The sequence below is a fragment of the Delphinapterus leucas genome, chromosome 19, assembly GCF_059928025.1.
Source record: "Delphinapterus leucas isolate spDelLeu-1000000601 "Yukka" chromosome 19, BTC_Dleu_Yukka2, whole genome shotgun sequence".
Taxonomy (NCBI): Eukaryota; Metazoa; Chordata; class Mammalia; order Artiodactyla; family Monodontidae; genus Delphinapterus; species Delphinapterus leucas.
The window spans coordinates 11,041,069-11,054,092 of NC_143147.1; the positions used below are offsets into that span (position 1 = coordinate 11,041,069).

Below are 13,024 nucleotides of genomic sequence, written 5' to 3' on the forward strand. Positions count from 1 at the left end.
CTCCGCGGGCTGGTTTCCCCTTCCTGTCTGAGCTTCGGGTAACAGGGTTATTGCTATTCACCTGGGACCTCCAGAAAGAGGCGACCCCACATCTTCGTGCCCTGGATGCCCCGATGCTCCTGGGCGGCTGCACTTAGCTACACCTAGTGTTGGTGGGGGGGGGGGAAGGGGGGTGGCCTGGGAGCTACCTTAGGACCCTCTTTAAATTCAGAAATAGAAAACCATAAGACAGGAAAGGGAGCTTCAGTCCACGGCGTGGAGAAGTAAAACTGTCAGATGTCGTTCTTAGCCATTACCTGTAGAGCCCACAGGTGAAGGTTCGCCCTCCCCTGCGAAGCAGCAGGCCGGTCAGGGCCCCGGGCTTCTCGGCTCCTGTAAGCAAGCCCCCCACCCCGTCCCCATCAGGCTGGTCGCGCAGGACTCGCCGTGGCCGTCAGCTCAGGTGACAGGCAGCCAGGGTGGACCGGCCGCTGGGCCCTCCACGCCCCACCCCGCGGAGGACGTTTCTGAGACACAGGCCCTTGGGTGGACGGGGCTGTCACTTGGCGTGGAGGCTGAAAGGGGGTCAAAATAGGCACAAAGTCGAAAGGCAAAGATCAAACAAAAGGCCAGAGTCCCCACCCGGAGGGAATGCACAAAATCCACGCGGCCGACACCTGCCACACGGGTGTCCGCCACGCTCCAGCCTCGCGGCGGCCGTGACGGCACGGAGCCGCAGGAACACGCGTGTGGCGGCGCCGCTCAGAGGGCCGTGCTCTCTGACTCCGCCGGGTCCCTCTTCTCAGCCACTGAGCGCCGCCGCACGAGCTCCCGGGGACCGAGGCGCAGCGCCGAGCCCAGCTCCACGTGGATGGAGGGGACGTCCAAGTGGACCAGATCTGGAAGGCGGCAGAGAGAGGCACTGAGGGGGCTGCCCGCCCCCGAGGTGCGGCTGGCGGGCAGGACGGCGCGAGGAGCGGGCAGGGCTTCGGTCACGGAAGGGCCAGCGCGTCTGGGGGCCGCCACGGCACCCACCACATTGCAGGGGCAGGGCAGGGCCGGCCTGCTTTGCCTGTGGACCCAGACGTGCAGATCCTGTCCGTGGGCCAGCTCGCCAAGCCGGGCCATGTGACACACCCATAAAAGAAGGATGCTCCTGGCCAGGTCTCGGTGACACCTTCTGGGGAATTTCAGGCCTGCCTTTAGTTCCGTAAAGTCTGTGGGGCTAGGGTTACAGGCTGGGAAGACAGCCTTCCCCCAAGCGTGTGAATGAGTGGGGGGGGGCACCTCGCTGAAGACCGCGAATGGTACCCTTGGGGTGGCTGGTGGAGGCAGGGCGGGGTCCCCCCTCAAGACCCCAGAAGTAAGGGGAGCAAACTGCCCCCTGACTGTGGGCACCCCGCCACCCTGGCACTAGGGAAACCACTCACCTCCAGTTACACCCCTACTGGGGGCACTTAAGGGTCACTTCCTGGGAGATGCTCAGGACGAAGGTCCCTGAGGCAACAGGCTCGGCGTCTGTCCAGACCTCGGCTGGCAGCTCAGTGCAGGCCAGGCCACGGGGCTGCGGGGCCTGGAGGGGCGGCGGGCACCGGACAGCCGCTCCCTGAGTCCTTGGGGGCCGCAGGGGGCTAAGGGGACCCTGGCATCCTTTGCTCAGGCCTGTTCCTCCCTCCCAGGCCTGCTCAGCCTCTGGCCTCCACACAGCCTCGCTGTCCCCGGGCAGCATGCCGTCCCCGGGCAGCATGCTGTCCCCGGACCCAGGACCGAGGACCGAGGACATGCAGCTGGACGGGGAGCGGCCCTGGGACAGACGGGGTGGGGCACCCTGGTTTCTGCAAAGCGAACATGCCGCCCAAGGAGGACCACCGCAAGCGGACAGACGTTCAGACACTGTCCTCAAAGACACACAAACATGGACGCTCTGGGACAAAGGTCCTTCTCTCTCCACCCAGCCCCCAAACGGTACCCCCGCCTGACCGAGCAGAGCCTGGGGGTCTGCCGGTGCCTCACCACCGGCCTGGAAGGGCAGCACAAGCCCCGGGGCTTGGATTCTGGATTCAAAGTTCCGTCCCTGTCGCCAGGGGAGTGTAACCCTGGGCGGTTTCCTACCCTGCCTGGACCTCAGCAGTGGCTGGGGGGACAACAGGCGGGAAGGTGCCTGCAGGTGAAGCAGGTGAAGGATGTGCAGCCCCGAGGCGAGCTGCCCAGCTGCCATCCTGGCCGCTCCCGTGGACACCTGAGCCAGAAGGCGACTCAGGTAGCCTAAGCTTGGGGCGGGGAGAAGGCCCACTGGCTGCCGGGAAAGGGGAGGCCTGTCTCTGTGTCAGAGGCCCCAGAAGGGCCTGTCCCGGGGCCCGTGTGGGCGCCGGATGCCCTGGAGCTGTGGCTGTCAGGGGTCTGCAGCCCGCAGCTCAGCAGCTTCCCTGGGGGGACTGGGGGGGACCCTCCCCTGCTTTGCTCTGGCTGCCCCTTTCTGACTGAGGCCAAGACACTTGCTTCCTCCGGCTTCCTTCCTGTTCTTGCCTTAGTTTTCCTTTTGAGCATCTACTTACAGGAGGAGACCAGGCAGAAACTGGTAGCAAAGGCTCTCAGAGTACTTCATTGAGTGGGACAGAAAGGCCCTGGCTGGCTCTATACACTGGGGAAAAACAGCTCAGGGTAAATTCTAGAACGAACACTATGGACTCTTCAGGACTTGCCAACCGTCCTAGCCGGAGCTCAGGCTCCAGGCTCCGCGGTGGAGGATGCAGCCATGGTAGCAGGCGGGTCCTGTCCCCGGGGCCCTTCCCTGAACCAGGGGTGCACATGCACCTCCCCGACACTGGGCACCCGTCGGTAGCAGGTCAGCCAGTGACACAAGGACACACGGGATGAGGGACAGGGCTGTCACCCCCTCAATCTAAACCAAAATGGGCAGGGGGAGCAGCTGGGATTAGGTGACTGGCCAGAGAAGGGGAGGGAGGCCTGTTTCTCCCCCATCTCCTCCCTCAGAAAAGAAAGGAGGAGGCCACTGATCCTCAAGGCCGCGGAGGCTGCCGTGCAGGTCGGGGTGCATGCAGAGCGAGGGGCTGCGGCCTGGCTGCGAGCGGAGGGGCGAGGCCGGGACCGCTTACCCTGGAATCCCCCTCACGCATCCACAACTGCGGCCCCCGTGTCACACAGCTGCGAGGACACAGCGACAGGATTCAGAGAAAGGAATAAATACGATGAGACGAATGGAACACGGACCATGCCCAGCATCACAGTCAGACGGACCACAGTAAACCATCACCGACCACGCGGCTCAGACCCCCGCCAGCCCTGCGGGACTACGGGCCAGGCTGCCGCCGCCAGAGGACATCGGGACAGGACAGACGGGGCACGAGATGACTACTAAAGGGCAGTAGCTCTGAGCTGGGCAGGAGGGAAGGGGGCCGTCACACCTCCCCTGGGTCCCTCCCATCCATCAACGGCTCCTCTAGAACCACCAGCAGGAAGTGGTGCTCACTGGTTAGAACTTTTCCTTAGCTTTTTATAAGCCTCAGGGTGGATGGAGCAACTGGACCTGCACCGTTTATCACAGCAAAGATAAAGCAGCCGCATCACCGGATGGCCTCTCGGCACGTGTGTGCCTCTGCCCCACCGCGCACACGCGCCGGGCTGGCCCTTCCTGCGCAGCGAGGCGCAAAGCCCGCAGGCTCACCTCCAGCTGATCGAGGGGAAAACGGCATGCCTGGAGAGGGACGTGGCGGCAAAAGCACGACCCGTTAGAAGTCCCAGGGCACTCGGGACCCAGGGCCAAACTGCTCTCTCAAGAGAGTGTGTGTGTGTGTGTGTATCTGGTGTACATGTGTGTATGTGGTATGCATGTGTGAATGTGGTGTACATGTGTGTATGTGTTATGCTTACACACTTTCCTGGAGGAAAACAGCTCGTCTTTGACTTTAAATTTAAAGCAAAACTAAATTTAGTCCTCGTGGGCTTCTCCAACCAGGGGGCAGCATCTTTTCTGAAACTGACCCCTTTCTAAACACGTATTGCTAGAAAAACAGTTTTCTAATAAGGCTTCTTTAGCGGAGAGGGAAAAAACAGCCTCTGCTCTGCCATCACAATCCAGCCACCCTGCAACAGCCCCTCCAAGGACGCAGGGTGCTCAGCCCCCAGGTGAAGAGTAGGACCAGAACCCTGGGCTGGCGGGTGTTCAGCTGGGAGAAATCCCCCAGGGAGCCCCCCCACCCCCCCGCAGGACAACCGGCCACCAGGGCTTTCCACGGCCTCACGGGGGCTTCTAAGGAGACCAGCCCGGGTGCCAGACGCGTGGCACAGCAGGGCCATCCCTGGCAAGCAGGGTGCACTAAGGCTCACGGAGACGCTGCACGTGCGGCGGTTACCTGTGGACATGCTCTCCCCGGGGGACACACCGTCCAGCGCGGGTTGCTCAGCAGACTGCGGGCTGGAGGCTGTGAGGCTGACAGCGGGTGGCTCGGGGGGCGGCAGTGTGGGCCTCTGCCGGGGCTTCGGGGTGGGCCGCGACTTGCTGAGAGCGCCCACGAAGCCGGAGGGGGAGGCCAGCGGGGGCGCCGCAGCCGCCGGGGAGAGCTGGCCCGAGGCCAGGGAGTACCCCGGGGGGCAGCTCAGTCCGTAGGGTGATGGGGTGCTGGGGGGCGTGGGGGACAGGCTGAGTGGGGACGGCTGGCCGGCAGGCGTCTCAGGCAGGGACCCCGGCTGGCCAAAGGGGACCTTGGGCGGAATGGGTGCCAGCTTCTTGGAAACTGAAAGAGGAAGCATAGAACATGGGGTTCAGTGACACCCATCATCCCTGTGGCTGTCAGCAAGCTCCCCCCCTCGCCCTCACCCCCAGCTCCTGCCAAGCTGAGAGCAGCCAACACCGTTCCTTAAAATTCACCTAGAACTGCATATCCGCCCATCTGTTCACTAATTTCTCCTCCTCTGCCCTGGATTCCTGCTATGATCAGCACACCCCCACCCCCACCCCCAGCCAAACGGGAGAACACATTTCCCATGCCCAGGCCGTGGCTGAGTTCCCAGGGTCCTCCCATCACTTCAAAGTGGTGCACCTAACAGGGGGGCTCCGAGGAGGGAGGAGTCTGGGACGCAGCGTCCGGGACGGGACAACTAGCGATTGGCTTGCGGCAGTGGACCCTGGACAGAGCAACCGTCCTCCGGGTGGGAAGCTCTGACTTTTGGCTGAACCTGCCCAATGGCTCTGGGATCCCGTAACAGTGACCTATGACCAAGTCCTCTGGCCACAGAGGCCCAGAGCCTCCATCACGCTGCCTGTCTTGCCCTGTGCTTCCCCTCAGTCCTGTGGACTTGCCTCAGAAATGTTTTCCTTTCATGAGCCCTGCGTGTAGACGTGTACAGACCTGCGTTGTTTGTTCTAAGTGCATCACCGCCTTCATTCCCCTCTTTTTATTTACTTAGTCACGCTAAAGGGTGACAAACACATTATGCCTTTAAATGGAAAGGAACTGGCAAGGATGACAAATTCTAATATTTACAAGATCGCTTCGTGGACAAATGTCTCGAGAAAGCGATCACTCATCTCTCAGATTGAGGGCTGGCTGTGGGTAGCACTTACTCTCGAGGAAACTGTCTTTTTAAGCCCTCAAGGAGGCATCGTTTTCCCCCCTACTCCCCACCCCGCCGACGGAACAGAATCTATTCCAACGATGCCGCGTGCACCCCCCTGGCTCCTTGGTGCAGAAAAGTAAGGGTCCCGCTCTCCTGAGTCCCATCAACTTGGGTTCAAATTCCTATCCCGTCTCACCTGCTGCAAGCTGGGGGATTTTATTTAAACCTCTTGTATGGCCTTCCCTGGTGGCACAGTGGTTGAGAATCTGTTTGCCAATGCAGGGGACACAGGCTCGAGCCCTGGTCCGGGAAGATCCCACATGCTGTGGAGCAACTCAGCCCATGCACCGCAACTACTGAGCCTGTGCTCTAGAGCCCACGAGCCACAACTACTGAGTCTGCGTTCCACAACTACTGAAGCCTGCATGCCTAGAGCCTGTGCTCCACAACAAGAGAAGCCACTGCAATGAGAAGCCCGCGCACTGCAACGAAGAGTAGCCCCTGCTCGCTGCAACTAGAGAAAGCCCGTGCGCAGCAAAGACCCAACACAGCCAAAATAAATTTTTAAAAAATAATAAATAAATAAACATTTTGTAAGCACTGGAAAGAATCACATTTCCTCCACAGTACTGTAATCATGACATGGGATCATGTATGTCAAGCACCACGCAGTCATGACTTAAAACCACTTTTCAGCCCTACTGGCTGATGCAGGCATTACGTGCTTCTCATCCAGTGGAGACTCTAGGGGTCAGTGCTTGAACACGTCTTCCCCCTAGGGAGCCGGAAGACGGGGGATGCAGTGACATCACCGTGATGTCTGTGGTGACATTTACCACCCCAGGCAGGGACAGGCCTAGGTCATGATGTAAGACTGTAGGCACATCGTCAAAAGACTGAGGGGGTACAGAACAAAACTCAGTGTGCCACTTGTGGGCAATGGTGTGCCTTTCAAATGATGGTGCTGAGCTGCTGAACGTCCCCTGGGAAACCCCTGCCTGGGTCCAACGGGCTGTGAAGAACGAGAGGGCCAATGTCCCACTGGCTTTGGGGAGCCGCGTGGCCTGGAGCCCCGACCCCACTGGACAGAAGAACAGCCTAGTCATCACCCTGCCCTGCACAGCTCGGGGAGGGTTAAAAGCCGTGTAAACTAAGACAGCCAGAGAATTCGCAAGGGAAACGTGTTACTGCTGGCTAAAGCCCTGGCACGCTCAAATCCCTCCACTGCCACTTTGGCCAACCTCCTGTGTTGCAAGGTGCCCTCACATGACCCTCAGTGTCCTGAGCTCACCACAGGCGGTCCAGCAGCAACACCCTTGTACTACGGTTCCACGTTCACCTGTCTGCAGAGGCCATGTCTGCTGCTCTGTTACAGCCTCGGGGCTCTCTACACATAGCAGAGGCTCAACAAACATTTGTAGGGCGTATAAGGGATGAATGGGGGTGAGTAGGATGGAAGGGCTGGGTGAGGGCAGGCTCGGATGATGGGCTCACACAGCAGCCCGCAGCCGGGAGGGGCCCTGTGTCAGGATAAGGAGAACCAGCCCAGTCCCACGTCCCGGGGCTAAAGGCACACCTAGAAGCCGGACAGGCCTGAACTGAGAACAAATCAGACGATGTGCTGCTTTAAGCACCTTACAGGCTTCGTCATGACAGAAGGTGAAAAAGAGGTGGCTCTGATTAACACACGTTCCACGCAGCCCCCATTTATGAAATATCACCATGGAGCATGTCTCGGCTTTGGGGAATCCTCTCAGGGAGAATAACGGGGCCTTTTGCAGCGGGTTTCAGTGGCAGAAATCTGGGGTGGGCAGCTCATGGGCCAGTGGACAAATGCCCAGGCCTCCACTAAAGAAATATCAAAGGGCAGGCCTCCTGCAGAAACAGTCTCAATTCCGCCTCTGTGTCCCCTTCTACAAATAATCCAGGGGTAGGCAGCTGGGCTGGACCCCAGCTGGGGCAGGGGGCTCCTGGGGAAGACTCCACACTGCATTTTAAATGGTGGTGGGAAGGCTGGCAGAGTCGATGAAGACACGTGTCAGCCTGGCTGATGATTCTGCAGAAAGGTCCTGGTGGACGGGAAGCAGAGCCCCACGTCTGCCCCCCACCACACCCCCGAGCCCACTGTTCAGATGAGTAAACCGAGGAACAACGATGCAACAACCCCTCTTGGGGTTGGCTAACTTCCCAAAGCTCTCAGGTGCAGTACTTTTTCATGAAACCAGTTTCTAAATCTCCGTGAGAATGCAGGGAAATGTTTCCAGGCGGTGTGACAGCTCTCTGGCCCGAGCCCCCCAAGCCCCCCAAGCCGGCGGCAGTGACATACCCTTCCGGAGGGTGTGAGGACTCTGGTCTGCGGGCAGCTGGCTGGGGCTGGCGCCCGGCTGCATCCCGGGCTGCATCGCTGCACCGGGCGTCCCCTGGCTGGAACCTGGACTTCCTTTCTGCCCAGATCCTGGAGAAAGTTCCTTGCTTTTAGAAGTGCTGAAATACAGGACAAAAGAAAGCCCCTGAACTCAGGTAACTTCAGCATCAGTGCTGTGAACTGAACCCATGTTCCTCTAGGCAGGTATGGTCCTCTCAGCCCTTCTGAAAGCCTTCCAAGATGCCCACGGAGGTGACCGTCCTCTCTTGGGGCTCTGAGGGCCTGGGTTCCACCTTCATCCCCGTGTGGCACCCGTGGCCAGCTCCCTCTCCTGGCCTCTGCTCTCTCTCCAGCAGGAGACCATCCCAGCAAGTCTCCTATTTGTCCATTTCCTCTGCCAACCATGAGCCACTGCTTCCTGCTGACTCCCTCTCCCCTCCCACATCCCTCAAACGAAACTGAAGCCCATGAGTCCCAGCCAGAGCTGGCGACCCCTCGTCCTCTCCAGTGGAGCCATCAGCAACCACGCCATCCAGGGTCACTACCCTCCCGCCCCCCAACTCTGATCGTCACTTCCCCATTTCTCAGGGAAAATACCTTCTGCTCATTAAAAAAAACAACAACAAAAAACCCTGCAATCCCTTCACTTAGGCGGTTGTTTTTTTTGTGTGTGTGTCTCTGTGTGTGTCTGTGTGTGTCTGTGTGTCTCTGTGTGTGTCTCTGTGTGTGTGTGCACGCACGTGTACATGCGAAGACTGGCTTGAGAGGTTCGGCTTCCCAGAGTCTCCGAAGTGTTTTCAGCGGTGGCCATGGAGGGATACTGCGCACCCTAACAGAACGCACAGTGCCTCTGAGTGAAGGAACTTTCCTGCTTCTCTGAACTGCTGCTTTAGGACAGACAGAAACAAACGGCAAAGCAGCCTCCTGTGCATTCCCCACTCCTAGAATCTCCTCTGACCACGTCCCTTTCAAGGAAGGGCCACGGATGGCCTCCTTCCCCCGCGCCCCTGGGTACGAACGACCACATGCCGTGACGTGTGCCTTGATGGCTCAGATTGCGTTTTTCATCTTTGGAGCAACAAGGGCTGCCCTGCATAAAAGTTCATGGAACTAGCGCTGGAGTGAGCATGCTTCCCGTCTTCTTTCTTCCTCTGCAAGAACGAGATGCAGTCACACCACAGGCTGCAAAGATCACCAGGCCCAGCATGACCACGGCACCTCCATTCTTTACCTGATTTGCACCCATTTTAGCAGTAAAATGGTCCCTATGCGTCTAAAGGTAGAGGAGAGGAAGGGAGAAACACTGAAATTCTAAATTTCAAAATAGGGAAGCTGTAATAGCATAGGAGGGGGACACAGGGAGCTGGGGACTCAGATTCCTCGCCTGGCCCTAGCAAGCTGCCACCTTACCCGTGTGCCTGGGATGCTGTTCTGGGAAAGCCTGGCCTCCATCTGATGATAATCCAGGGGTCTGTGAATGCCTTACCTGCTGCAGAAGCCAAACCAGGAGGCTTAGAAAAGGGGGGAAATGACCAACTCCAAGAGGCTTTGGGTGGGTGCAGCAAACCCAGACCAGCACTGTGGTCTGTGCACCGCAGGCCAGGCTGACCCAGGCCGGGGGGTTGGTGGGGGGAGGACGACAGCGCCCTGCTTACCTGATCCGCTCAGCCCCGGGCTGGAGGCCGAGGCCGGATGGAGAGAGCGCGGGGCCGTCGAGGGGCTGCTCCGGGAGGGGTGACGGCAAGGGCGGGGCGAGCTCCGCGGATGGGGCTGGGGGCTGCATGGTGGGCGGGGCGCAGGACGCCTTCCGGCCGGCCGAGGAGCCTCTTCGAGCCACCCACGACGTGTCCATGACCCTCACGCCCATGCTGACCAGGGACAGAGAGACCCAGGCTTAGCCGCGCGCGCCGGGCGCCGGGGTTCCCGCCCCCACCAAGCGCCCCGCAGCGCAGCCCGAGCATCTCCTGGACCAGGGAAGCGAGACAGCTGCCAGCCGTGCTCCACGGACAGAGGTGCTTGAGCATCCCGGCGGCTCCGGGCGGGGCTCCCACCAGCGGCCCGGGCACCGCTGGCCTTAGGACCACTGCCTGCCCAACGAGCTCCCCAGAATCCAAGCTTCCCTCAGAGCAGAGAGCGGCCTCACTGGGGGGCACCCACTCCTCCCAAGTGGGAGGTGGAGGTGGGCGGGACAGCGAGGGAGGGGCAGCCTCAGACCACAACAGGGCACCAGCCAGCAGGGGACATCTAAACATCCATCTTTCTTCTTTTTGCCACTTGGGGATAGAGAGCACGGGACAGACTCGGGACTCCTGCACCAGCCCCAGGGTGCTGGCTGAGCTACAACCTCCGCAGGGTCTACACAGCAGGGAAGGGCTGATCATGCCTCTGGTCAGTCTCCACCCCGACTCCATTTTAACGAGGGGAAGACAGACAGCTTTGAGTAAATCGGCCAAAGCAACCAGCCATACACATTCACCCCCTTGCAGAGCTCCCTAAGGCATAGCTCGCTTAGTGGTCAGAGACTGAGCGTGGCCTCGTAGCTACCCAAGGATACCGTACCTTTGGATTTTCCTAAGGCTGCAGGGACAGAAACATACAGATATTAGTGTGGAAAAAACTGCGCCCTCCTTGGGACACACAGCTTGTCCCTGTCAAGGTCTGTCTTGTCTCTTGTGTCTGTCAAGGCTAAGCCTGGGGCTTTTACTGAAATTGTTTCAGTTTAGCTGGTCTTTCTAGTTAAAGTGACTTTTCTGTTTGTACAGGTGAAAAATCATCCTGCCCCTGCAGGGGAATAAAGAGAGAAGCCAAAGAGCTCACACTGGTCAGGAATAAGGGAGGAAAAAAAATCCATGGAAGCGGCAGTCCGCTCTCTTCTCAGTTAATGGTTTAGAAGGTGGTTAATGCCTTCCTCGGGTCTAGGAGGTAACTGGTTCCACGGTACGCAGTCGAGGCCTTCACTGACTAAGGCCAGAGCCAATCCTTCCAGTATTAAGGGAGACACGGACATTCACGCAGGGAGAACACCAGCCAGCACCGGTCTCCCCTGCGTACATGCACAGAGGGTCGTACTCACACCCACGCTGGTCAGAAGCAAAGAGCTATTACACCATGACATTCTAGCCACCTCACAGAGGGGCAGCAAGATTCACAGAAAAGGTCCACGTTTGGGGATCGGCTGTAGCAGGTGGGATGTGGGTCCTTTAAGGACATGTGCGGGGACGGACCCTCCGTGAGGCTCACAGAGGAGAACGATGCTACAGCTGCGCACATAGGGGACGGACGGCTTCTGACACACTTTCCCCTGGGGGCGGGGACCCAGAGACCCCTTCCTGTCGAGTGTCACTGTTAATATTTCTCATCTCCAAGGCATTTTGGGGGCGGTCAGTCTCTCTCCAGGACCCACCTTGCAAGTCATCTTGCTTCTGAGGATCCTCCACCAATAAACAAGCACCTTCTATACGAGATCCAATCACCCCTGGAGGCCACTCAAAACTCTGGGACAGAGTCCGACTGCATCCCCCGGTATTTAAAGTGGGCTGCAGGGGGCTATCAAACTATGCCCCTTGGGCTTCCAAGTTTATCAGGCTGAAAAAGAGCAAACAGCTTACCATTCCACTTGGGGAAGCAAACCGATACCACTTAGCTGCAGTGTCGGCAAGGAGGGCGGGATTTATCCCGTGGTGACCAACAGAAGCCCTAGAGGCTGGAGGTCTCGCGCTGTGCTCTCTTCCTTACCCTATTCGCTCTCACTTAGGAAGACCTTCCCCATCTGGGATGAGAGGCGTGGGCTTTGGGATCAGGGCTGGTGGGGGACACCTTCTATTTCCAAACACACCTTCCAGCACTGGTGACCCCAGACACCAGGCTCCCTGGTGATCTTCTCCTGGCTTACCCAGGGGAGGGCATGGTCGGGGGGGAGGACCAACGAGACCCGCTAAATATCACCCATCGGCAAAGCACCAGCAACCAACAGTCCAGAGGTGAAATGCACACCCCTGCTTTTATAAAGAGACGGCTGTGCCGACTGCAGTCACCACTCTTCCAGCGGAAGTGACTTTCATATGGGAAGCCGCGTCCTCTGTGTCCAGGAAACACACATCAACGGTGCACTGACATGTTCAACAGGCAATAAAAATCTTTTTTTTTCTTTTTCGAGTCTTTGTATAGACATACACTTTTACTTCACTTGGGTAAATATCTAGGGATAGAATGGCTGCATCACGCGGTGGGTCAATGTTTAACTTTTGCAGAAACTGCTGAACTGTTTTCCAAAGTGGTTGTTCTATTTTACAGTCCCGCCAGCATTCTATGAGCGTCCTAGTTCCTTCATACAAAAGGCAAGAAAAATCTTTACAGAGCGAATCGATCACAGTGGCAACAGCAAGACGCTCAGAGGCCTCAAAGCATATTACCTTCAGAAGCAAATGAAGATTTGCTTGGAAGGTTGGTAGATGTAAGTGTCTGAACGTCTAGCTAGAACTCCATCCAAAGACAAAAATTACAAAATTGCTTGGCATGCTGCTGAGAGGGGGGAGCTATTCAGAGATGGAAGAATACAACCAGGTTATGTAAGCAGGTCACAAGTTTCTGCTCATTGTTTCATCACATAAAGAAGCAACAGTCGCCAGGATCAAAGAACTTGCGTGTTATTTAAAAATAACCAGGACTTCCCTGGTGGCGCAGTGGTTAAGAATCCGCCTGCCAGTGCAGGGGACACGGGTTTGAGCCCTGGTCCGGGAAGATCCCACATGCCACAGAGCAACTAAGCCCACGCGCCACAACTACTGAGCCCACGCGCCACAACTACTGAAGCCCGCGCGCCTAGAGCCCGTGCTCCGCAACAAGAGAAGCCACCGCAGTGAGAAGCCCGCGGCCCGCAACGAAGAGTAGCCCCCGCTCGCCACAACTAGAGAAAGCCCGCGCGCAGCAACGAAGACCCAACACAGCCTAAATAAATAAATAAATAAATAATAAAATAAAATAAAAATGACCAAGTTCAATCAATCAGAAACAACCAACTCCCTCAGAAGTCACTGCACAGGTACCCACATCTCGTATATGTCAAAGATTTCCCACGGCCACTGCTTCCGGTGAAAACGAGAG

At 58.1% G+C, this 13,024-nt stretch overlaps 1 protein-coding gene across 1 annotated transcript in view; it reads right to left on the reverse strand.

Annotated features, from left to right (window-relative positions):
* Window positions 1-454: 454 nt before the first annotated feature.
* The window catches only part of ARHGAP44 (Rho GTPase activating protein 44), a 139,962-nt gene continuing 127,392 nt past the window's right edge, over window positions 455-13,024 (reverse strand). Inside the window, exons 16-20 of the mRNA XM_089900137.1 lie at window positions 10,481-10,498; window positions 9,577-9,789; window positions 7,883-8,040; window positions 4,353-4,733; window positions 455-878 (exon numbers count right to left, since the gene is read on the reverse strand). Of these exons, the coding sequence (XP_089756263.1) occupies window positions 742-878; window positions 4,353-4,733; window positions 7,883-8,040; window positions 9,577-9,789; window positions 10,481-10,498 (907 nt within the window). The 3' untranslated portion in view covers window positions 455-741. The remainder of the gene's footprint in view (window positions 879-4,352; window positions 4,734-7,882; window positions 8,041-9,576; window positions 9,790-10,480; window positions 10,499-13,024) is intronic.